The 26,835-nt window shown below is 43.9% G+C and overlaps 1 protein-coding gene across 4 annotated transcripts in view; it reads right to left on the reverse strand.

Moving 5' to 3' along the window:
* The window catches only part of ARHGAP25 (Rho GTPase activating protein 25), a 92,886-nt gene that overhangs the window by 31,812 nt on the left and 34,239 nt on the right, over nucleotides 1-26,835 (reverse strand). For 2 of the 4 annotated variants that reach the window (XM_055400272.2, XM_055400271.2), the window contains exons 2-4: nucleotides 17,701-17,900; nucleotides 9,907-9,994; nucleotides 2,498-2,614 (exon numbers count right to left, since the gene is read on the reverse strand). In XM_055400272.2, coding sequence (XP_055256247.2) covers nucleotides 2,498-2,614; nucleotides 9,907-9,994; nucleotides 17,701-17,900 — 405 coding nt within the window. Of the gene's footprint in view, nucleotides 1-2,497; nucleotides 2,615-9,906; nucleotides 9,995-17,700; nucleotides 17,997-26,835 lie in introns of those variants that run through there. The other 2 variants (XM_055400273.2, XM_088841288.1) reach the window with 2 other exon arrangements.

Raw genomic sequence — 26,835 nt, forward strand, 5'->3', positions numbered from 1 at the left:
CAGAACAGGTACATATTTTAGAAGGCATCTACCACCCCTGTCCGTTTAGTCAAAGCACTGGATCCAGGAAAGAAAACGTCAACCATCTCACACTCCAGGGCACTAAGGAAGGTCACAGACAAGACCAGCCAGGCTGAGCATCACCACATAGACCTTTAATTAATAAACGTCTCATCTCTACTTGATTTTTTTTTCTAAGTTACTTCAGTAGTGTCCGACCCTCTGTGACCCCATAGACGGAAGCCCACCAGGCTCCCCCTTCCCTGGGATTCTCCAGGCAAGAACACTGGAGTGGGCTGCCATTTCCTACTTGATTAGCACCCCCCCAAAATGCCATATTTAGGAATTGGGAAATGGTTAATGAAATCACACTCCTTTTTTTTTTTTTGTAATAGGTTGCAACTCTTTGTAGGAGGTAGGCACTTTTGAGTTCGGCTGTCCCATCCAAGTCACTTCTCTTCTCACAGCTCACCCTTCAACCCCCCATGCAGGTCATAGGTCACAAGACAGCATCCCTGCCCCTGATCCTGACCACAGCTGAGCCAGGAGTTTGGAATGGGGCAGTGGTAGAGGCTGAGTTCATACTGTTCACAGGGTTTGCCAGGGAAGAATACTGGATGGGTTGCCATTTCCTTACACTTCATCAGAACTCTTCACTATGACCCATCTGTCTTGGGTGGCTCTACACGGCATGGCTCATAGCTTCATTGAGTTATGCAAGCGCCTTCGCCACAAGGATGTGATCCATGAAAGGGAATGAGCTCAGCCGCTGCTGCCACCCCATTCGTTGGAAGCACTGTTGTCGAAACTGAAACTCCAATACTTTGGCCACCTGCTGCAAACAGCCGACTCATTGGAAAAGACCCTGATGCTGGGAAAGATTGAAGGCAAAAGGAGAAAGGGGCAACAGAGGACGAGATGTTAGATAGTACCACTGACTCAATGAACATGAATTTGAGCAAACTCCGGGAGATAGTGGAGCACAGACGAGCCTGGTGTGCTGCAGGTTCATGAGGTCGCAAAGAGTTGGACGTGACTTAGTGACTTAACAAGAGGTTGAGCTCAATCTCCATTGGTAGTTAAGGGAGAAACACAGGGAAGCTGGGGCTAGCACAGCAGTATTTGGGACTGGTGTGAGTGCTAGAGGGCTGTTAACTAGATGAAAACAGACAAGCAGGCAGAGAAAAACAGAACGAACAGCTGCATGGCCCCTTAGAAACAAACAGGATAAGCTCATGCTGATCAGTTCTCAGTCTCAGCTCCTTGAGTCCTCCTGGAAGTTCCTGCCCTTGGTTTCCTGAAGGAGAGACTACAGATGTCCAGTGTGTCCGTCTTTCTTGTTTAACATCATTTGCATAAAACTTTCCAATTAAGATTATACAACCATTTGGGAAGATTAAACTAGAAAATAAAAGGTATTGAATTACATATAACCTATGTTTGTCATCCTGGGGAAGAAGTGTGTATATACGAACACTGGCTGAATGGAAATTATAAAAGTATCTTCAGTAGCCTTACAGGTGGTTATTTCCTATATTTTTTCCAATGTCCACAAAATTGTTAAGGTGCTCATCATTTTTGAAAGAAATAATTGGGCAATTAAAAAGTATATAATATTTGAGCTGTAAAAGCACCTCCCCCCAAATGATTTACAAATTAACAGGCAGCATAACTGATAAATAATCATGTATTACACAGTTATCCTGAAGCTGACAAAATGAGTGTTCTTCTTAAGAAAGTTGAATACACTCATTTGTGTCATGTGGTCCCTTGAGATCATGTCCACATCAGTTCTTTCATATTTTTTATGACATGAAAAATCACATACTGATTCACCTGTTTCTCAGATTTTTTTCACATTAGTTATTCATAGGCAGGGCTCCTGGTGGACACAGCATCAGGTTTCTCAGAGAGCTCAAATACTCAGGCTTGTAACCTTGAACTCGAGCTCGTACACTCAAATACTTGTAAGCCAGAAAAGTGTTCAGTTCTGAATTCACTGCATAACACTAGACACAAATCCAGAACCTCTCCCCAGTCTGACCCCCACAGCAACTTTCCTTTCCTGCGCTGATCAGCCTTATTATGCATTTAGCATAGATCCTGCCACCAACCCTCTTAGGTTTCGAAGTCCCTGTAACTGGGCAGACTCTTGGTACCGCTGAAGGTTAGTGTTGCTGGGGTCTGGGGTCAGCTGCTCCAATCCATTCATTTTACAGATGAAAGCACTGTGTCCAGAGAGGAGAAAGGACCACTTCAGGGCATCACACACATTTGTCGATGAGTGCAAACAAAGGTCTTTCCAGCCAATCTAGAGTTGGCTTTGATATCACTGGGGGAGGGAAGTTAGAGCCTTGGCAATGAGCACGGCCTCAGAGTTGACCCCTTGTGGTCTCCTCTGAACCCTGTTCCAGGAAAGATCATGTCTGAAACTACTTCCTTCCCATCTCTGAGATGTCACAGACACCTGTTCAGAAAAGCCTGCAGGGGTCCTTACCTCCAGAGGGCGTGCCAGAGACTCTCCTAAGGAATTTAACCCACTCCTCCATTTCCGCCTGGGAGCTGGCCATGAGGACATAGGAATCCTGTCCTGTACGACTCTGGTCACATGAGGCTGGAGGAAGAAGTAACACTAATGAAGGTCTTACATTTGTCAGGGACTAGAGCAAGGGGCAGCAAGGGGGAAGTCAAGCCCGAATTGCTTCTTTGGTCCAATTAAACAGTCAGTCAAACAACACAAAAGTATCTACTTATTCCCAGAAGAACTGAATATCTATGCACCTTTGCTGTTTTTGCTGAAACTCCCAATTCTGTAGATGAATCACTTAACTCACTGGTTTGCAGTTGAGTTGATTTGGGCTGAGATCTGCTCCCGTGAATGACAGAAGCCATTTCCTACCAAAAGTAAGAGGAAGTGCGAGGGGCAGTGTCAGTACTAGAGGAGACAGGCTCAGCCCGTGTAAGTTTTGAAGACTTCAGTCTATCATGCTAGTCATGGATACTTTCTTAGGCTACTCTGAGCTCAGCTGTGGGTGTGGGAAAGGAAACAGCAACTCAGGAGGGAGGGACAGTGAGCACACAGGTGTCTCTCTCTTGTGAATCAGTGCTTCTTGTTCAGGATTACTGCTCTCCTGCCTGCATGAGACATTGCAAACAGTGGCTCTTGATACATAGTTGACAGACAAATGAAGTCTGTTAGGACTTTATTTACTGTTTTCGCTTTAAACCCAACATTATAGACATACATCTGTAGTATGTCCTGGGTTGGAGCTGTCAAGTGGACAAAAGGGTAGAGGAAATAACGAGGGGGCAGAGTAGGGACAGGAGACCGAGACAAAGAATGAGAGAAGTGATAAACAGAGCAAAGTAGGGAGAGAGAAGGAGAGGCATAGGAGAGGCAACCCTTCAAACACAGGTCTTAAAAATAACAAGAAAATAAGGGCAATTCCTTTCAATGACAAGATACTATTAAATTTCAAATTGTTCTTGGGGATATCAACCCATTCTTTTCAAAATATCAGGGCATTTCCTTCAAAAAGAGTTTGCTCTACTACCATATGACCCAGCAATTCCACTCCTGGGTATTTATCAGAAAACAAAACAAAAACACTAATTAGAAAAGATACAAATACTTCAATGTTCATAGTAGCATTATTTACAATTACCAAGATATGGAACCAACCTAAATGTCCATTAACAGAATGGATAAAGAAAATGTGGTATATACATACAATGGGATACTACTCAGCCATAAAAAAAGTCTGAAATTTTGTAGTTTGCAGCAACACGGATGAACTTGGAGGGCGTGATGCAAAGTAAAATAAGTCAAACAGAGAAAGATAATTATTGTATAATATTGCTTATAGATAACATCTACAAAAATACAGCAGACTAGTGGATATAATAAAAAAAAGAGAGAGACGCAAACTCATAGAAAACAAACTAGGGGTCACTGGTAGGGAGAGGGAAGTAGAGAGAGACAATAAGGGGCAGAGGATTAAGTGGGACAAACTGTTGGGAATAAAATAAAATAAGCTACAAGGATATATTGTACAACGTGGGGAAGATAGCCAATATTTTATAATAACTATATATGGATTACAACCTTTAAAAATTGTGAATCACTATATTGGACACCTGTAAGTTACATAAAAATGTACATCAAATAAGTTCAATTTCTTTTAGATGTCAGAAAACATAGTCCCAATTTTGTTTTTTCATTGATTATTTTTTTATTTGAGTATTATTGCTTTATAATTTTGTGTTCCTTTCTGCTGTACAGCAAAGTGAATCAGCTATAGGTATACATATACCCCCTCCCTTTTTAGCGTCCCTACCCGCTACCCTCCACCCTACCCCTCTAGGTCACCACAGAGCACTGAGCTGAGCTCCCTATGTTATACAGCGGCCTTCCGCTAGCTATCTGTTTTACACGTTAGTGTACGTATGTCAGTGCTACTCTCCCAATTCATCCCACCCTCCCCTTCCACCACTGTGTCCATGTGTCCCTTCTCTATGTCTGTGTCTCTATTCCTGCCCGGCAATAGGTTCATCTATTTTAAAAAGAACTTTTAAAAAGAACCTGTCATATCTGCCCATTTGGGCCCAAACCTGTATTTTCTTTCATAGCAACAGAATACTTCCAAAGTTCCTCTGTTTCCAGTCTCTTGAACCCACCTTAAAATTACCCAGTCTCACTTTTTTTATGCTTTGGAGAAACTTGATTCTGTAGCCTGGCATGCTACAGTCCATGGAGTCGCAAAGAGTCAGACATGACTTAGTGACTCAACAATGACAACAAACCTGATTCTGAATCCATCTTATCATTGGGTCATCAACAGCTCTTCTGGTCTCAGTCCATGGAAGCACTGGCTATTGAGGAACATCCAGATGTTTCCAGAAGTAAAATGGGCAGTAAAAAGCCCTCGGGCCAGAACTAAAGAGTCCCAAAGGAATCCCAAAGGAATCACAATATCCCTTCAGAGTAGAATAAGGCTCTACTATCATTTCTGCCGGAGAAGGCAATGGCAAGCCACTCCAGTACTCTTGCCTAGAAAATCCCATGGATGGAGCAGCCTGGTAGGCTGCAGTCCGTGGGATCACTAAGGGTCGGACACGACTGAGCGACTTCACTTTCACTTTTCACTTTCACACATTGGAGAAGGAAATGGCAACCCACTCCAGTGTTCTTGCCTGGAGAATCCCAGGGATGGGGGAGCCTGGTGGGCTTCCGTCTAAGGGGTCACACAGAGTCGGACACGACTGAAGTGACTCAGCAGCAGCAGCAGCATCATTTCTGCTCCACAGATAAATGAAGCCCAGAGGTGCAACGGGCCCTGCCCATTGGTACCCAGTAAGTGCTAAGTCACTTCAGTCATGTTCGACTGTTTGCAACTCTACGGACTGTAGCCCACCAGGCTCCTCACCCATGGGATTTTCCAGGCAAGAATACTGGAGTGGGTTGCCATTTCCTACTTTAGGGGATCTTCCCGACTCAGGGATCAAACCCACATCTCTTATATCACCTGCATTGGCAGGCAGCTTCTTTACCACTAGCACCACGTGGGAAGCCCATAAGTCACCCAATAAGTTACCATCAAACTCAGGGCAAGGCTACAGATCTTTCTCTCAAGAGTCTCCATCAGCCCATAGTGCTTCAAATTTGACCATGGCCAAAATTCATCTGGTGTCTTCCATCATGCCTACACTCCACTCTGAGAGAACATGCCTTTCAGTGCACACTCATTCCTGAGAGACTCGTTTGGTTGCATCATGGCAACAATTAAGAAATACCCAGATCTTGATGTTTCTAAATAACCAGAGCTTCTGTGACTGATCTTTCTGATCAGAAGAGCTGATGACAAGATGGATTCAGAAGCAGGTTATCTCAAAGGCTAAGGAAAGTGAGGCTGAGTGAGATTAAGACAGATTTGAGGGACAAGAACCACAGGGAATTTGAAAGTTCTTGTTGCCCTACAAACAAATGAGCGTTTAGATACACTGAGGTGCTAGGAAGAACTGTCTTTGAGAGAAACCGTTTGACATTAATACAAAGCCCAAGAACAGCAGCTCTGCCCTCAGACACACACTTTCTCTGATTTAAACAGTCTGTTCAGCATGTGTCACCTATTGGGCTGTTTCTCTTGTTAGAGAGGAACCTGCCTTCTTTTCTTCCCTTGCCTAAGGAACTCCTAGCCAGCCTTTAAAGTCAAAGTTTAATTGCTCAGTTGTGTCTGATTCTTTGTGACCCCATGGACTGTAGCCCGCCAGGCTTCTCTGTCCACAGAATTCTCCCGGTAAGAATACTAGAGTGGGCAGCCATTACCTTCTCCAGGGGATCTTCCCCACCCAGCAATCAAACTCCGGGTCTCCCTCATTGCAAAGCAGAGAGAGCCAGCAGAGAACCCCATCCTTTAAAATCTAGTACAAATGTTATTTTCTCTAGGGACCCTTCCTTCACATCTCCCCTCCCACTCCAAATCTAGTGGGGAGTCTTTTTTAAAAATCTCTTAACATCCTATCCTTACCTCTATGGAAGCAGTAGCTAAATTATCCTGAACATTGTTTTCCTTATCATTAAAATTGAGTTAACTGCTTAATACTAACACAAAAATACAAAGCTAAAGCCTTGATCTTCTACATGCACAAATCTCAGGAAAGCCAGCTTTCCTGTTGTTTGCATGAAAACTTTGGAGTCAACCTTGACTTCTCTTTGCTACATCTAATCTGTCAGCAAATGAAGTACTCTCTGCTTTCAAAATGTGTCCAGAAATTGCTTATTTCTCACCCCCTTCATTGTCTCTATCACTCAATTGTATAATTGCAATAACCTCCTCTGCTGCTCCTGCTATGTCTTTGCCCCTTTTTAGCCTCAACTCAAAAGAGTTTTAAAACAAAAGTCAGAACATGTTACTTCTCTGCTCAAAACTCCCAATGGCTCTCCATCCTTCTAGCACAAAAATCAAACTTTGTACAGTTAGCGACCAGTGCCTGTGAAACTTGGGCCCACCCCTGACCAAATTGCCTCCTCTTCTCTCCTCTCAGCACTCCATGTAACCACCTTGACCTCTTTGCTGTTTCCTGAACATGAGAAATAGGCTCAGAGACTTGGCACCGGTTGTTCCCTTCCCTGGAAAGCTCTTCCTCCAGATACACACTTGGCTCATGCCTTCACTTCATTCAGATCTTGGCTCAAAGGTCACCTTTTCAATGATGTCTATTCTGCCTGCTCTCCTTCAAATGATAAATCAACAGTTGCCATCCCCACCTCACCCAGAACTTCCTCTCTCTTACTTTGCTTTCTTCTTATAGTACTGATCCCAAAATAAAACTGTACAATGTACTCATTTATTTGGCTTGTTGTCAGTCTCCCCCCCGCCTCATTGATTCTAAGCTGCTTACAGGCTGTTTCATTCATTGCTGGGTTCCCAGTTCCTACAACATGTGCAGCTCATAGCAGGTGCTCAATAAATTTGGTGTCACATCTCAGAAAGCAGTAGGAGAATTAAACCCTATATATTCCACAGAAGGAATAGCCCTCCTCTACCTGATGATTCCCTTTGGGTGGGAGATTGTTATTCTGCTTGAGTTAAGCAGGGAAGGGAAGCCTGCCTCAAATCTTTGCCTGCTCCAAATAAAGAAAAGCAGAGCATAGCAACAATGGAACTCTTCTCTGTGGGCTTTGTACAGCTAACACTGGTGATCACAGAGAGGGGGCCCTGATTAGGAAGGCCATTTCTTATGCCAGGGTTGGCCCCTGAGAATCATCTCTTACAAAAAGATGACCAAAAAAGGAACTGAAAATTCTCTACATTGTAACAGAAAGCATTGTCTCATTTCAGGTTGGGTGAATGATGACATGTTTGGGAAAATGGCTCCCTACCTTACTATTGCTTTATAAGTGTTGTTTTTCCTTATGTGATGAGTGTGTGCGTGTACCTACATACATGTGTGAATCTGCCCAAGAACTGCCCCAGCAGCCCAGGAGACAACTGCAAGTGTAAGTTACGATGAGAGGACCAGTCTTCACCCTACCCTAGCACAGCAGTCTCCAAAGGTACAGGATCCTTGGTGCAAAGCCCACAGTAAATTTCTAGTTGGAACTCTCAGTAGGGTCACCCTATATTGAAAAATCAGGCTGTGGTACACGGTTATCATAAGTGGCTGTGTCTCATGATTTGTGCTGGGAAAGGGGACCTAGAAAGAGAAGAAACTTTGTGGGAAAGGGATGGAGTTCTCCCAGAAAGGAGAGATTGGAAAAGTAGGCTCTTCCTTTCAGAAGGAAGAAAAGTGGATAGCTCCTCAGATAAAAATCAAGGGAAGGTCCATGAGGTGGCCAATTAGGAAGAGCTGAACTTTAAAAAATAATCCTATTTTCTTTGTTTTCTATAAACAGTCATAGCCAGTTTGGAGATTGATTCCTGAATTTTACAATTTCCTCTAGTTATTTCCAAAACATCACATGACACTGTTACCAGGTACTATACCAAGTGTGACATATATATTTGTTTACTTAATCCTCACTATCATCATCATTGTCCCTATTTCACAGGTAAAGAAACAGAGGCGAGGAGAAATTAAATAATTAAATTCAATAACTGATCACAATTGTACACATAGCAGGGGCTTCCCTGGTGGCTCAGATGGTAAAGAATCTGCCTGCAATGCAGGAGACCCAGGTTCGATCCCTGGAGAAGGGAAAGGCAATCCACTCCAGTATTCTTGCCTGGAGAATTCCATGGACCTGGTGAGGTCGCAAAGAGTTGGACACGACTGAACGACTTTCACTTTACTCTATCACACACATAGCAAATGGCAGGGCCAGATGTGGTCCCAGGCAGGCTGGCTCCAGACAGTACATGTCTACCCTCTCTGCTATTCTGCCTTCCCCTTCAAGTTTCTTACGCATACGACTGATTTGTGTGAGAGTCAAAAAGAGAATTAAAGGAAGGGGCACTCAGGGGACTTGGGGCCTCTCCTGCTGCGTCACCACGGCAGCAGCAAAACCTGGCTGCAGAGCTGGACCAGCAGCCCTGGAGTTCCTGGTGGGGCAAGAGACGGGCAGAAGCAGCTTCAGTGTGACACATCAACTCTCCTTGAGACAAACGGAGACAAATCCCCCCGTTCCCTACATGCGTTCGAGGAAGGTAACTCTTGATTAGAAAGAGGCATCTCCAGTGTGCTGTTAACTTGTGTAACAGGTGAATTACAGCACCCGACACGTAACAAGTACTCAGGAAGTTGGAGCTGTCATTTCTTATTAGGTCACATTGCACCATATGAGACTGCTGACTATCAACCATTTTTGACCTACCAACACGGCAGTTTCTCATGGTTTGATTTATACTTTGTTCATTTTATTGTCCCACTCACCTTCAAAACAAGCTCCTTTTCATGTTGTTGCTTAGTTGCTAAGTCGAGTTCAATATTTTTGTGACCCCATGGACTGTAGCTTGCCAAGCTCCTCTGTCCATGGGATTTCCCAGGCAAGAATGCTGGAGTGGGTTGCCATTTCCTTCTCCAGGGGATCTTCCTGATCCAGGAATCAATCCTGTGTCTCCTGCATTGGCAGGCAGATTCTTTACCAGCCACTGAGCCATGAGGGAAGCTCCCTTTTAGTTAGCAAGGGTGATATACTTTCAGATCAGTCTCCCACTGCTTACTGAATACCTGGCTCCAAGCGAGTGCCCGTGAAATGCTTACAGAGCTGAATCAGATGCATATCCACTTAGTTTCCATGTTATTAATGAACTAGTATAGGGTCATTAACTATATATAGAACTATTATGCATTCTTACTAGGTTGGTTGGCTAGCTGGTTGACAGACTCACTGAATGTAGTATATCATCTGGGATCAGAGGTAACAGGGCAATGTAACGAACATCTCTCCCACTTTTTGTCACCTACCTGGAATGACTTCGAAGACAAACTTCCCCGCTTCTTCTGGATTTGTGGCGATCTCCTTGATTGTACTTCCAGGTAGATACATGCAGCCCTGAAAGATTGAAAGTGAGGCCTTTAAGATAAACAGAAATGTCATCAGCTTCGAAATAAACTTAAGTTGGAGGTCAGGCAGGATAGTGATGGGCTGGTGGAGAGGAACATGAAAGCTAGCATCTCAGCTTCGAATGGGGCCCTTCGACTGTTCAGACCTCGGTCAAATTAAGTGGCAGCTATGTGAGCACAAGGGAGGTGCCTGAGGAGACAAAGAGGACAAGGTCTTGACCAGAGAATGAGCTGAGAGGGTGCTGTCAACAACCTGTGTCTCTTCCTACTCTTCCAAGAGCCCAAATTCATGGCCAAACCAGACACCTGATCTCTGTGTAGGCCATGTTGAGATTGGGTGGTGGGATCCTACCACCTGCCAGCTCGCCAGAGGGGGCACTGAGGACTGAACCAAGGTCATCAAGGAGATGCAGTACTTAGCAGCAGCAAGAGCGTCTAAGCAGCACACTCCAGGAGTCTGTGCCTTTACTAAGCACTTCAACTGTGTATTACTCACTTAGTCCTTTCATGAATTCTCCAAGTAAAATATTGCTACACAAATTCACAAGTGAGGAAATGGGATCAGAATGGTTCTGTGATTTGCCCAATGTCACAGAGCTAGGAAGTGGCAGAAATTTATCTCAGAAGTGAGTTCACAGCCTGCGCTCTTCACCTTCACAGCTGAGGTGCTGAGACCCTTCAGCATAATGTCCTTTGAAGGGACTGGGGAGGAGGATCATGGATTCACGGTGGGTGGGTGGAGTTGAAGAGTTAGGGTGGAACTTGTGACCTTACACATGAAAATGTCATCAGAAAAACAAGTCACTTCTACCACATGTACACTCACTGCTGTACCACTGGCAGTGCACCCTCACAGGCAATATCTCAGACCTCAGAACAGCCCCAAACCAAAAGCAGGGCAGGATGACCACACCCATTTTAAGATGAAGAAACCAATGCTTTCAAAGTCTAAGCAACTGCAGGAAAGGACATAACTAATTTGTCCACATCATGAGGAATGCTGGGCTTGAAAAACACAAGCTGGAATCAAGATTGCTGGGAGAAATATCAATAACCTCAGATATGCAGATGACACCACCCTTATGGCAGAAAGTGAAGAGGAACTCAAAAGCCTCTTGATGAAAGTGAAAGAGGAGAGTGAAAATGTTGGCTTGAAGCTCAACATTCAGAAAACGACGATCATGGCATCTGGTCCCATCACTTCATGGGAAATAGATGGAGAAACAGTGGAAACAGTGTCAGACTTTATTTTTGGGGGGCTCCAAAATCACTGCAGATGCTGATTGCAGCCAGGAAATTAAAAGACGCTTACTCCTTGGAAGGAAAATTATGACCAACCTAGATAACATATTAAAAAGCAGAGACATTACTTTGCCAACAAAGGTCCGTCTAGTCAAGGCTATGGTTTTTCCAGTGGTCATGTATGGATGTGAGAGTTGGACTGTGAAGAAAGCTGATCGCCGAAGAATTGATGCTTTTGAACTGTGGTGCTGGAGAAGACTCTTGAGAGTCCCTTGGACTGCAAGGAGATCCAACCAGTCCATTCTAGAGGAGATCAATCCTGGGTGTTCATTGGAAGGACTGATGCTAAAGCTGAAACTCCAATACTTTGGCCACCTCATGCGACGAGTTGACTCACTGGAAAAGACTCTGATGCTGGGGAGGATTGGGGGCGGGAGGAGAAGGGGACAACAGAGAATGAGATGGCTGGATGGCATCACCGACTCTGTGGACATGAGTTTGAGTGAACTCTGGGAGTTGGTGATGGACAGGGAGGCCTGGCGTGCTGTGATTCATGGGGTCGCAAAGAGTCGGACACGACTGAGCGACTGAACTGAACTGAACTGAGAGTTACTCACTCATCATTTACATCTCACTGACTGTAATAGGTAGTGTATCTGATTCAGAGTTGAGTAAACAGGGACATCTTATTTCTAGAAGAAACCACGGATGAAAGGATTGGCAACAGAGAAGCTATAAAGGAAGAGTCTTATGCAACTCTCATATCAGCTCCGAATCCCGAAAAATTAAATGTTCCTTGGGGGTCTAGAAATGAAAATGTCTAAGACTGAGAAACAGAGTAGGAAAAAAACAAGAAGAGGAAGAAGAGGGTGAGGGGAGAAAGGGGAAGAGGAGAAGGAGGGGGTGGAGGGAGGTGGGGAAGAAGGAGAATAAAAAATATCTGCTTATACTTCTCTAATTTTATTATTCAAAAATAGCCACCACCAACACACTCCTCATTATTTTTAAATATCAGTGGCCTCAGGAAAAAACTGACCCTGAGATTATGCTGCCAGATAATATATGCAGGACTTTAAACACAGATCCCAGCACCAAGTAACTGTTCAATAAATAGTACTTAAACATTTTGTGTTTTATTTTTACTCTATTTGGATTAAATTTATCAAATAATAGTTTAGAGATGTACTTAGGAGAGACAGATGACCTCTGAAATGACATTTTATTTTCCTTCCTACTAGGCAGTGCTCCCTTCTGTCTAAAAAACAAGTGTTTTGTTTTGTTCCCATAGCTCATAGCCATTATTAAAAGTTAAATTATAGGAACTATCAATGAAATATTTTGTATTAAAAATAAATATGGTACTATTCATAATTCATCATTTTCTAATTCTTTTTTCTTTTTTTTTTTTCTTGCAGTTCTCCTGAGACACAAGTGACATACCACACTGTCCAAGTTCAAGATGCACAGCACAATGATTTGACCCACAAACATCATGAAATTATCACTGTAATAAGTCTGGTGAACATCCATCATCTTATATAAATACAAAAAAAATTTCTATTTATCTAATGATTTGCTATATTTTACTATCATTTTTCTTCATATAATTGTTTACATTTAATCAATCTGTGTGGTAGAACTAGTGTCTAACCTGTGCTACTGTACTTCCATTCTCAATTCTGAGTTCAGGGATGTTGGTAGTTTGAATCAGCCACGGTGGGAGTATTTACACCACAGAAATTGGCAAGTGCTTCGTCCAAAACAGTTCCTCTACCAGCAGGCTGTTGGTTAGATACATCCCAGCATGCCCCCAATAGACAACCATCTGTTCTGACTTCAGAGAAAGCAGATGAAGCAACAGGACAGCTATACCAGGATTGTCTAAAACCGTCATTGTAGCAGAGGCTTGAGAGCAATTCACTGAGATTCTGTTTTAAACAACTTCCTTGACAAAGAAACTTTTGGAATGAGTTATAGAAAACTAGGTCATGGACTTACAGGGCATTATACTGTTAGAGCTGGACAGACCTTTCTGAGAACTCAGAGGAAAAAATGTACAGACTGCCTTCTCCCAACCCCCCCTCCCCAGAAGAGCATAAATAAGAGTCCATTACACAGGGCTCTGTAATTTACTTAATCATTCTCCTTTGTCAGACACTTCATCCAATGTTTCTCATTACAAATAGCACTGCACATATCTGATTTCTTTTGAAGAGCTTAAAACCAGAATGACAGGGTCATTCTGGACATGATATTTTTGGCTCTCAGAAATCTAGCCAAATTGCTTTCTAGAAAGGCTGCACGTACTCATCATCAGTATACGTGAGAGCATTTTTCATATTATTGCTCTAAGATGATTGCAGCATTTTTGTGTTTTGAGTTTTTTAGGGATGTGTGTTCTTTTTAAACTTACAACTAATTTATATTTTAGTTATAGAGAAAGAGAAAATTAAAGTTTTGTGTAACTCTAGTACTCAGATAAGTCAGTTAACACCTCTGTGTATTTCTTTCCAAGTCTTTCCCCATAAATTACAGATTCATGATTCTTTTTTCCTTCAAAGATGGGATTAGCATATAAATCATCCTCTGCTGTTAAGTGCTTTTTTTCAAAGCAATTAAATTATCAATGTCTTTTATTTTCAAAAAGTATCAATTTCAGCATCAACAGCTGAATTATATTCTATTGTATAAATACACATAAGTTCCCTGATATAACTTAGCCCCTTTTGCTATATCTTCTTTCTATGTCACTATTATAAACCCCTACAATAGGAATGTAGGGTCAAAGAATTTGCATTTTTAAAGAGGCATATTACTCTCCACAAAGGTTTTACAGATTCTCATTTCTACCAATTGTGCATGAGAATTCCTGTTCCCTGCTGCTGCTGCTGCTATGTCACTTCAGTCGTGTCCGACTCTGTGTGACCCCATAGACGGAAGCCCACCAGGCTCCCCCGTCCCTGGGATTCTCCAGGCAAGAACATGGGAGTGTTCCCTAGTCTTCACTAATATTGGAATTTCTAGAAAATCTTTGCCGGTTTTACAAAAGGACAATGATATCTCATTAACTTCCATTGCATGTCTTTAATTACGACTGAGACTGAAATTTTTTACATATGCCTTTTGGCTATTACATTTCTTTGGGAAATTCTCCATCTAAGTCCTTTGCTCATTTTCCTATTATTGTTTCTTATAGGTTTGAGAGTACTTTAGAAATGAAGAATATTTACCAGATGTATATGAACAGTTTTTCCTGTTTATTCCTTGCCTTTTCACCTTATTATTTTGGTTTTTAAGATAGAGAAATTTCTATTTATGCAATTAAAATCAGTTTAAGAAATTAACATGTGTCTAAGAAACACCTGCTTCCCAAAGATCATGCAGGTAATTACACTTTCTTCTTGGATCTTCATGAACTTGTTTTCACATGTAAGCCTTTAATCCATCCAGCATCATGAATGGTGTGAAACATAGGGTGGAAATAGACCTTTATTTTTTCCCATGAATTTAGTTCATAGCTTTCATTTCACTTCAAGATATTTGCAATGTCTATGGATCCCAAAACAATGTTAAATGATAGTATAATAAAAGTTCTTAGATTTTTCTTTATCTTAATGAAATAATGATGGATATATGAAAAGTCTACAAGATGTCCACTTAATTCTTGTTACAGTAATATAGAAACATCAGCCCAAATTCTCAACTAATTTCTAGGATGAAATCGGTTAAAAAATTACAGAATGTCCACACAAGAAATTATTTTGCCAGCATTAAGAATAACATTGTAGAAGAAGAATATTTAATAATAAGGGACAATATTCATGACATATTGTTAATTTTTAATTAAAATATCATTATACTAATTTTGCATTTAGAATAGATATTTCTAAATGTGTATGCATAGAAAAAACTGGAAGAATTGAGGATTTGGGTAGCTATTTCTTCCTGATGGGATAATTTTTATTTTCTACTTTCTGATTTTCTGCATCCTCCAAATTTCCTACCATGTTCCCATATGGCTTTTGTAGTCATAATGTTCATACCCATATTATGTAAAATATTAAGAAACTATCACTTTATTACTAAAAACTTTTTTAAAAACTTTTTATATTTGAAATGAGTTTTGAATTTTATCAAATTCTCTTTTCAGCCATCTCTTTAGGGGTTGTGTAATTTTTCTCATTTGACTTCTTGATCTTGACTTATTGGCTTGATACATTAATAGGTTTCCTAAAAAATAAGTCACACTTGTCATCCTTGAAGCAGCTTTACTAATTTAATCCTGAGAGGATTCTGAGTTTCCTCCTCCCAAGGTAAGGGAGAAAAGTTAGCACCACCAATAATTGATTTACCCTTTGACATCAGTTTATGCTTTTACAAAACAACTTTTTACTTGTGCTTCATATAATCCTATGACAGATAACTGTCTCATTTTACAAAAGAAGAAAGAGGGGTCTAGAAAAATTAATAAATTACATGGCTGGATGGTAATAGAACCAAACATAAGCTCCCCCTACTACACCTCACTGAAGTTAAGACTCACTGAGCTGCCCTTTCTGCTAATTTGAGAAGGTCAGCGCATTGCTATCTCCCTCACTCTTCGCAGATGGGAAGACTTCCTGCCTCACTGTTAATGCACTAGGAACTCCATCTTAGCCTGTAATTGCTTGACTCTGATGGGGTCTGTTTGTCAAGTGAAGAAAGTCTGCTTTCTACACACGGGACACTGATCAAGAACTCAGTCAGCAGTGGGGTCTCCAGCCCTTCTCCAACCTCTGCAGGAACAAACACTCCCAGCCCTCTGGGTGGAGGGCCAACCAGGCATTGCCGATGTGTTACAGAGCCTCAAGCCTGCCCTTTGAGAGAACCGTCCTTTTCCAAAAGAACCTTCTCGTTTCTTTACATACCCTGTCACCCACTTCCAATATCTTCACCCTTCTTGGGGATTTTTTTCCTGCCTCCAGAGTCTGTTCTCCCTAGTAACCCCCTTCCGGTCAAGCCTACTGCTCTAGGAGAGGGTGTCCAGCCCTCCTGGTTGCTTTGAGACATACAATTTACACCTGGGGCTCTCAGCTGTTACTAACATCTCCTTTTGCTCTCATTCACCACAATGGCCATGAGGCCAGAATAAAAGACCCAACCCAAGATTTAGGATCAAAGCCCTCTCTAGCCCCATCTACTCCACCTGGAAGTCCCGTTTACTGTACTTTCAAAGTATATCAGGCAATCTGGTCATTTTCCTGCAGCCCCCAAATCCTATTGAGATTTTAAACATTATAGCCTCTCATCTAAATCACCCTTATGCCTCCCCACTTCTGCCTTGGATCTATTTTGGACTGTCGTAGCCAGAGCCATCTTTTTACAACACACACCAAGAATGACCCCCTTCTGCTGGAAACCTTGTTAGGCCTCCCTCTCACCTCAGTGTAAAGGCTCAAGTCCTCACAGAGGCCTACCATGTCCTTTGCAGTTTGCACCCCCACCTCCTGCCCTCTGCTCTCTGACTTCATCCCCTCTGATACTCTCCTTCTCTAACTCTTACATCCCCACTCTGCCCTCCTTGCTATTTCCCACACATATCAGACACACTCTACCTCAGGCCTCAGGCCTCAGGGCCTTTGCACTGGCTGTCCCTGCCACTTGGAGTGCTCTTTCCCCAGAGATCTGCCTGGCCAATTACCACTCCTCCTTAATCTTTGCTCAGATGTCCCCCTCTTCAAGAACTCATTCTGACCACCCTTCTTGAAATAGTACCACCTCCCTCAAATGACCAATCCCCCAGCCCACTCTATTTTTTTCCTCATAGAAATAGTCATTTTCTAACAAACCACATACTTTTCTTAATGATTATGTTTATTTGCTGTTTCCCCCCACCCCATCTTCTAAGTTCCACATGGCAGGGTTTGATTTTTTTTAGTCTGTTTTACTCACTGGGATTATTTCAATTCCCCAAAACACTGCCTGGTGCAAAGTAGATGCTCAACAAATACTGATTGAACAGACAAATCAAAGCCTCAAATCAATTTTCCTGAATTCAAATCCACTCTCCCTGAGCCCTTGTGCTCTGCATCCCCATCAAGACCACGCTGTCATGGAGTCCCCTTCGCTGTTCACCTGAAACTATCACAGCATTGTTAATCGGCTATATCCGAAAACAAAATAAAAAGTTGAAAAGACCATAGCTGCCAGACTTGACTTAGTGCTGTGTTTAAGAAGAGACCCAGTGATCATCTTTGGCCTCCGAGGAGGATCATCACCCTGACATCTCTGAAGCCCAGTTTATATTATCTTGACAAGGGTGAGAAAGACAGAGAGAAGTCCTTTTGAATGGACAGGATGTTATCCTAGTGAGAAGCCCCCTGTGAGTTTATAGGAAGCTCCGGCGCTCTATCCGCCTCCCACGCCGGGGAGGGGACCGCTGTAGGAAGAAGGTGCAAACAGCCTGGTTGGTACCTGTGGCTTTACGTCCTCCTCGTCCTTGTAGTAATAGAGCTGCTGCGCCCTCAGCACGAAGTACCTCTGCTGCCAGTTTTTCACGATGGACCTCTGCTTCTTCAGCCAGCCCATTTTGATGGGTCTTTCCAGCGGGTTGGGGGTGGATGCAGGGTGAAAGGCCGCCATCTGCTCTCCGGTCATCACGCTCCTTGACCGAGCTGTGGAGAGGGACAGACAGGCGGGCTGACCTGGGCTGTGAGCAGTGTGCAGGGAGGGCCCGGGAGGCACCGGGCCCCAGCCAGGCCGGGCTCAGGAGTCCAGATCTGCTGCAGAGAGGATTCCCCGGGACCCAGCAAACCAGCGGAGGGGCCCACTCCCACCAGCGCCGGCCCTGGGGCTCTCCACCCGCAAGGTCCGGCAGCTGGAGTCTGCTCCCTCCTTCTACAAAGCCAGAGATTGGCTGGAGCCGTCTGAAGAGGAAGTGGCCACAGCATCTGACAAAAGGTGCTTCCTTTTTCCTGCGTGGGAGTCAATATCTGACAAGAGAGGGGAGAAAATAGTGCCTCTTGCTCTCAGGGTTCAGGGTGAGTCCCACGCAGCTGCAGAGCAGCCAGAAGCTGCTGACTTCTTCCATAGAAGGAGTTGCTGTGTACCCCTACCTCACTGTCTGGTTCTGCCCTGCCCCAGCTGCCCCCAAAGCCCCTCACCCCTGACCTGACAGCCACCAAGCAGGATGCGGTCACCTCCCAAATCCTTCTGCCCAGGGTCGTCAAGTGCTTTCTGTCCCCCTGCCCACTGGGCGTGTTCACAGCCCTTTCTGTTGGACCAAGGGCCTCCCTGTGGCTGCCTTCCCATTACCCTTTTGGTTGGATTGCCCCTCCCATGTGGCTGACAGCATACAAGCATTTGAAAGGAACATGAGCCTGCCAACAGGACACAGAAGCGGAATTTGAATCCAGACCCTTCAACACACTACACTGTGTAGTTTCCTTTTGTTTTCACAGGAAAGCTCTGCCTGCCATCAGATTAGGTCCAGGCGACCACAGCTTGTCTCCATGGTAACTCCCACTGAGGATCACTCTCTCCTTCCCTGCTTTCCACAGCAATCGATCAGCCAACCTGGGGTCCCCCGAGGGTCAGCATGTCCTTTCTCTGTTTCTCCCCTTCCTTCTTTCCCAGCTGGTTCAACAGTGCCCTGAAAATCATGTTGGAGCTCCCTGTCTCCTCAACCTTGTGCTAAGGGAACTCCATACCTGTCAGTCTCCTGCGTCTGCAGTCTCCTCCTTGCTGGAGCAAGTCTCCATCTTATAACCCCTTTATCCAGCTTTTGTCAGTCCCCAGAACATTCATGCCGTAGCTGAACTAAGCCAACTCCTCTCTCAGCCCATCTCATCTCATCTGGTTAAAGACCGGTTTTTCCTTTCTTGGATCTTTCAGCCTGGATACATCAGGCAACTTCTCTGAGCCTGTTTCCTCACTTGTTAAACTAAGATCATCATAGCCCCTATTCTATGGAATTGCTGTGGAGATTAAATGAATTTATATATATATATATATATATATATATATAAACCACTTTGCACAGTCCCTCGTCCAGGGTGAACAAAGGTCACTCATTATTTTTATCAACAGGTGACTTTACTTCCTACTTTGAAGATGGAGATTTGAGGATCTCCTAAACTTCCCCGTTCGTTTCAAAATGTTGCTCCATCATCAAACCTTCCTTCTTCCTTCATTCCCACCTTCAGTGCATTGAAGCAACAACTTCTGTCATGGCTTTTGATTCCTTTTTAAAATCTTTTTCTAGACCTGTTGGTTTTTCATTCTGTATTTCTGTTCATGACATGCTTTCAAATACCAGAATTGTATACAGCATTACAGAGTCTTTCTTCCACTGACTCTAATTGGATCCAGAGTTATCACCCTATTTATATATTTCATCCTGTATTGCTGTCCGAGATGGACTCTTCCCTAACTGGGCTTCCTTGACCCCCCAAAGGGTCTGCGTTCCTGTCACATACTGTCATTCCCAAGGTGCAGCCTGCAGCATCACCCCTTGCCTCTCACCAGGGACTGGAGAGATCAGCCTGTGTTGTACACCAGGACACAAGACATACTTAATTCAACCTCCTTTGCACAGACATCATAAGAGTGAGGATACCCCATTGTAGTAAAAAGTAACTTGACATTCTGATGACAATTCAGCAGCATGCCAGTTAAGGATTTTATCTTAGATCTTGCTCTTCCCGTTACTGCTGTCTTCAAGGTCTTCCATCTGTAACTCAAAGAACAGCCACTCTGGGGCTGATTACTCGCTCTAAGGCTATTTCAATGATCTGAAGGAACCAGAGGAGGGTTTGGGTAGGAGTCGTGGGAGGAGGGAATTTGAAGATGTGTCTCTCTAGTCCAGAGACTGTCACTTGGAAGGACTCATATCTGTACTAGAAAGAGGGCAGAAGTGGAAAGAATGGCTTGTATTCAGAATTTTGAAAGAAGACTGAAGAGTGAGGGATTCTGACAGATGCACAGGGATCTTTTCTCACCCCAAGAGCCTCTGTGTAGCCCAGCTCAATGGGACTTATGTGATCATTCAACTGAAGCAGCACCAGACTTGGGAGGGATGCCCTCCTAGCAAGTGCTTAATCAGAAACCTTCATATGGCTTCGAGGGTGATGCCACTAAAGGCAGCCTGTGCAGGAGAGGAGGGAATCAGGTGGGTGCCATGTGGTGGTTCTGAAGATTCCGGTCTCCCCAGACTCAGGCTACGCCCTGCCCCTCCAAGAGATCCACAGAAACTGTTAGAACTCCTCTAGGAGATAGGAGAAACCGGAGGACTCCAGAAGCACTGAAGTAGGAGCAGGGGAGCAGGACCCAAAAAGACACTGGAGACTGAAGAGAACTAACTCAATGAAGACGAATTCAGATGCTGGGATAGCTCTGGGAAATTTGTCATGCTCTGTAGTAGCAAAAACTGGGACAGTTGGGTCATAAAGAAGGCTGAGTGCCTAAGAACTGATGCTTTCAAACTGTGGTGCTAGAGAAGACTCTTGAGAATCCCTTGAACTGTAAGGAGATCAAACCAGTCAATCCTAAAGGAAATCAACCCTGAATACTCTTTGGAAGAACTGATGCTGAAGCTCCAACACTTCAGCCACCTGATGTGAAGAGCCGATTCAGTGGAAAAGACCCTGATGCTGTGAAAGTTTGAGGGCAGGAGAAGCGGGCGACAGAGGATGAAATGATTGGATGGCATCATTGACTCAATGGACATGAGTTTGAGCCAACTCCGGGAGATGGTGAAGGATGGGGAAACCTGGTGTGCCGCAGTCCATGGGGTCACAAAGAGTCGGACATGACTGAGCAACTGAACAACAACAGCAGTGGCAAAAACAGCAGTAACAGAAACAAACTTGCGAAGCTCCACACCTCCTCCTAGAAGCATCCGTGCATTATAGAATAGCCTGGCAAAGGAGAAGTAGATATGCGAAGCTTATATCCTCAGACTTGGTTAAGAGGGGTCTTGATGTCCTGGTAACAAGTAAGTGACCACTTTGTCCGCACCTGTGGGATCTAGGTCTTGGCTGACCATCTGTTATATTTCAGAAATGACCCCGTTCACCCATACGTCCATCAAATGTGATGTGACTTGGGGCACTGGGCCATGAGTACAGATGGTTCAGAACAAATTCCCACTGCTAGAATCAGGCCCGAATACTGGGGAGATGATAGCAGAGTTTCTGATGAGACAGTAAAGAAGCCGGGGCTCCTTCTATCCCATATCAGAGCTGTCTCCCACCTCGCCCCCAGTAAGGCCCCTCAGCCAGCCCGCTTATCATGAGATGAGTCAAATACCAGAGAAGAAAGCCTGATGGGCCCCAAGTTGGACTTGGTTTTGACTACATTTCCTGATTTTTTCCTTTGAACAGTCTCTCTTCTCTGTGGGTGTGACTTGTTCCTGAATAAAGTAAACAAAGAAATCTGTTACTATTTATGGGGGCTGTTTCTCATAATGAAAATAGTAAGTGTGATAAGCTTTGCTTGTAAGCCAGTCATCACATACTAGTGCATGCTCCCAGCCCTTCGGGCAGGAAGTCTGAGCTGGATTGTGGGCTGGAGAGGGGGTGGCGAGTGCCCAGTGAGGCAAGGTGGGCAGTTGGAAGGCAGTTGTTAAAAATTTACAGAACACTCTAGGGGTGTGGGAAACCCACCCTTACTCTCGTAGATAAAGAAAGAATAGGCCCCAAGACCTGCACTGACCAATAATATAGTAACCACTTGTTATGACTGGCTACATACATCAAAATGAATTAAAATAAATTAAATTCAGTGCCTTGTTCACACCAGCCACCTCTCAAGTGCTCAATAGCCCATGAGGCTCATGGCTAGTAATAGACAACACAGAATATTTCCATCATCACAAAAAGTTCTATTGGTTGGCACTTCAAGCATGAGATGAAACAGGCCATAAAGGTGGGAATATCATTTCATCAAATAGAGAAATCAAACTGGAGGGTCCAGAGAGGAAGTGGCGTCTGATAGCAGAGTTAGAAGTTCAGCCTTGATCTGAGAGGTTAGAGGGAGCCAACTCACCTACCTGAGCAAGAGAGGTCTGTGATAAAATAGACAAGTGATTTAATTGAACTGAATAGGCTGCACTCTAGTCTGCAGGTGAGGGAGGGTGAGATGAGACATAGAAAATATGACTCAGAAGGAGTTCCATATTCTCAGTGATGCAGTTTCTGCAGTAGAAGTTAGCTGCTTTTTGCCCCAAATTGGAAGGAGAAAAAAATTAAAGGAGGAAGTTTAAACAGAGCAGTCAGCTGGGGAGGCGTTATCACTTCCTTTCTTTATCTTCTCATCTTCTGACCCCTTCCCCTCCAGATAATCAAGCACAAAATCTAAGATCTACTTCGCAGATGTTTCTTCTTCCAACTTCTCTCAACTCTGCCTCAGTTTAGATTCTATTTTAGAAGCTGTGAACACGTGAGCGAGATGGGAATTGTTCTGTCAAAGCCAGAAATCTCTGAAGATATTTTCTCAATATGTTTATCTGAGCAGTGCATTAGTCTGGGAACCTTGTTTAAATAAATTTGAAAAGGGAGTAGAATTTACATGGCCGCCCCCCAGACACCCTCTCCTGAGCTGTGGCCTCATCTACCCAACTGCCCATATGTACCACCGTGAAGATCTCAAGGTCATGTGTTGCTAGTTGAACTTACCACTTCCTCCCCCGTCTCCCACCCATTCTTTGGGCTTGTTGCAACAGACACATTCAAACCTGCTTTTCTATGGTTTGTTGTGACTGACCTCTTCCCAGTCAACCAGCCAATCCAGAAGGCTGCTCCATTCCTACATCCTCACAATCAACAGCTTTCTTTCTCTCTGATCCCTGCTCTTTATCCCCACCATTTTTTGGAGGCCCATTTATCCTCTCCCTGGATTTTTGCAATAGTTGCCTGACCTGTCTCCCTCCCACCAATCTCACCTCTAACCCACTGATGACATTGTTTATGACATGGTCCTTCCGAAACACAAGTCTAACCACGTTACTATTTGACCTAGAAGCCTTCAATGACCCTCCAACATCTTTATCCCAAAAGGTGAAGGCTAAACTACCTACCATGGGATTCAGAATCCTTTGTGATTCTCCTACTGTGTTTCCTGCTCTTCCTCCATACCCATCCTGAACTTTATCCATGACAATATTCTAGTCTCTCTGCGGGAATATTCTCCCACCCATCCTTAGCCACCCCCCGTTGGACCTCTTGGAATGTTCTTGTTCATCCTTTAAGACTTCTGGTCACACCTCCCACAAGAAGCCTTTTCAGCCCAGGCAGACTAAATCAAGCCCTGGGCTCTGGTCCCTCTTAGCTGGGGATACATGTCCTTCAAAACACTTATCGTGCCTTCTGGTCCTTTTCTTATTCTGTCTTCCCTCTCTACTGGAACTCTAAGAGGACAGGCGTCAGCCTATGTTTGCCTCTTAAAACATGGGCATTAAATGGAGGTCATAATTGTTAGCATTATTATCATAGTATAGATTTGATTTTATATTAAGTGAGAGAAAAGATAGAAGTGCTGAAAGGAAAGAGATGAGGAAGGAAGAGGGAAGGAGGAAAGGAAAAGGGGAAAACTAACTGGACAGTGTACAATATTCTGGGTACAAATCCAGAGATCTGAATTAGGATGATGGCAGGGGAACAGAGAGCATAGGAGAGGCAGTGGTGAGGTGGATCACTGGAGCCCCACACCCAGCTGAACAGGAGGTGGGTGTGAGGTTTGGGGTTTGAGTGGCTGAGGTGAGGGGGCCTTCCCCATCCATTCATTCTGTGCATACTGGCCAAGCACTTGGCACAAACTGGAAACAGCAACTGGATCTGGCCTCTAAGATCAGCCAGACACAAACCCTGCCTCCAGGTAGCTCATAGACCTCAGAGTCCCTTTTGTAGATGCAGGAAAAGAAGCAGAGAGCGTGGTGGGTAGAATGGGCAGGAAAGTCCTGTTCTGGGTGTGATGAAATATAAGGGTGGACTGGTGACTGCAGCCATGAAATTAAAAGATGCTTACTCCTTGGAAGGAAAGTTATGACCAATCTAGACAGTATATTAAAAAGCAGAGACATTACTTTGTCCACAAAGGTCCATCTAGTCAAGGCTATGGTTTTTCCAGTGGTCATATATGGATGTGAAAGTTGGACTGTGAAGAAAGCTGAGCGCCGAGTAACTGATGCTTTTGAACTGTGGTGCTGGAGAAGACTCTTGAGAGTCCCTTGGACTGCATGGAGATCCAACCAGCCCATCCTAAAAGAGATCAGTCCTGGGTATTCATTGAAGGACTGATGTTGAAGCTGAAACTCCAATACTTTTGGCCACCTGATGCAAAGAGCTGACTCCTTAGAAAAGACCCTGATGCTGAAGGCAGGAGGAGAAGGGGACGACAGAGGATGAGATGTTTGGATGGCATCACCGACTCAATGGACATGGGTTTGGGTAGACTCTGTCAGTTGGTGATGGACAGGAAGGCCTGGAGTGCTGCAGTTCAGGGGGTTGCAAAGAGTTGGACACGACTGAGTGACTGAACTGAACTGAACTGAGAGTTTTTGACTTCCCCAGAATTCTGGTTTTGACAGGTGAGGCCTGTGTGTTCAGAAAGAGGTTATTGGGGGAAAAGAGGTACAAGTGAAAGGCAGGATGTGAGAATCTCCTGTCTGGAAAGTAAAATAACAGATGTTCAGAAATCAAAGAAAAGGCTGAGCCCAGGGGAGACTAGCATTGTGGGAAACATTTTTAAATCAGGACACTGGAGATCAACTTAGCTACAAAGCAGAAAAGGTTATTGTTTTCCTTCTCTTTACAGAGCTTGCACTAGGTGTAAGTGTGGAAGAAAGGAAGTACAGCAAGAAAATCCACTCTCCCCAAGAGTTTAGCGATGGAGCAGGGGTTGCTGCCTGGAAGGGATGTGAAAGGAGAGGCTGTCATTCCGTGCTAAGCAAAGATCCAGGGCCAGTATTGGCCCATCTCACACCCCTGGGCCAGGAGCTGATAGTACCCCTGGATGGACGGATGTAGCCACTCGCCAGGTAACAGCTTCATGAGAGGAGCACTGGCTGGATTTCAGCCCTGATCACTCTTTCTGCCAAGACTTTTGACCACACACTTACACAAACGTCCGTGCTCTGTTAGAGGACCCTTAAGGATACAAGTACTGTTCAAAAGCAAGAGGTCCTTTATAAAGAAGTGTTTGAGCTTCTGATTTCAGTGTTCTCTTTCAGAAAAGCATATTTGGCTGCGTAGGTGAGCAAAGGCCCCGTGGTTTGTGAATAAATATCTCTTTTTTTAATTTATGTTTTTATTGAAGCCTAGTTGAATTATAATGTTGTGTTAATTACCATTGCACAAAAAGGTGACTCAGTTACACATGTGTCTGTGTGTGTGTGTTAGTCACTCGGTCATGTCTGACTCTTTGTGACTTGATGGACAGTAACCACCAGGCTCCTCTGTCCGAGGAACTCTCCAAGAAGAATACTGGAGTGTGTTGCCATTCCCTTCTCCAGGGGATCTTCCTGACCCAGGGATTGAGCCCAGTCTTCTGCATTTCAGGTAGATTCTTTACCAAATGAGCCACCAGGGACTCATGTGTCCACATTTCTTTTCATATTCTTTCCTCTTTCTTTATGGTTTATAACAAGATATTGGATATAGTTCCCTGTGCTATACAGTAGGACCTTATTTATCCATCCTATATTTAATAGTTTGCATCTATTAACCCCAAACCCCCAGTCCATCCCTCTCCTTCCCCCACTATCCCCTTGGCACTCACAAGTGTGTTCACTATGTCTGTGAGTCTATTCCTATTTTGTAGATGGTTTCGTTTATGCCATATTCTAGATCCCACATATAAGTGATATTATATGTTATTTGTCTTTCTCTTTCTGACTTACATCACTTAGTATGATAACCTCTAGTTGCATCCATGTTGCTTCAAATTGTATTATTTTCATTCCTTTTTATGGCTCCGTAGTAAGGAATAAATATCTTTGTGCTTTTTAGTGCAAGTCTGCAGGTGCTAGAGCTATGAAACAGGGACCATGTCGTATTCATTTGGTATCATGAAGGAGCACCCTCACTGTGTCTGGCTCAGCAAAGCTAATTGGAAGGAACAAAGAGAGAGGAAGAGTGTGTGTGTGTGTGTGTGTGTGTGTGTGTGTGTGTGTGTGTTAGAAGGAGAGAAAATAATGTTGAATAAGGCTCAGCAGGTAAAGAATCCACCTACAATGCAGGAGACACAGGAAGCAGGGGTTTGATCCCCGAGTCCAGAAGATCCCCAGGGGAGGAAATAGCAACCCATTCCAGTATTCCTGCCTGAAAAACATCTCATGGACAGAGGAGCCTGGCGGGCTACAGTTGAAAGAGTCGCAATGAGTCAGACACGACTGAGCGACTAAGCCTGCACACAGGCAGAAGATTCATAGGACATGTTCTCTTTAACAGAGAAACCTATATCCTTTAAATTAACCAACCAGAAAAATTTCTTGGGCATTTCCTATGTGCAGAGCATGGTGCTAGGTAATGTGCAGAGTTCAAAATATAGAGGAAACCCTCTAAATTCAACTCAAGACGTATGAGGCTTCAAACATTTGCTGTGCAGCCTGGC

Source organism: Moschus berezovskii, chromosome 11 (genome assembly GCF_049115385.1).
Source record: "Moschus berezovskii isolate FMDL1 chromosome 11, NW_MosBer_1.0, whole genome shotgun sequence".
Lineage (NCBI taxonomy): Eukaryota > Metazoa > Chordata > Mammalia > Artiodactyla > Moschidae > Moschus > Moschus berezovskii.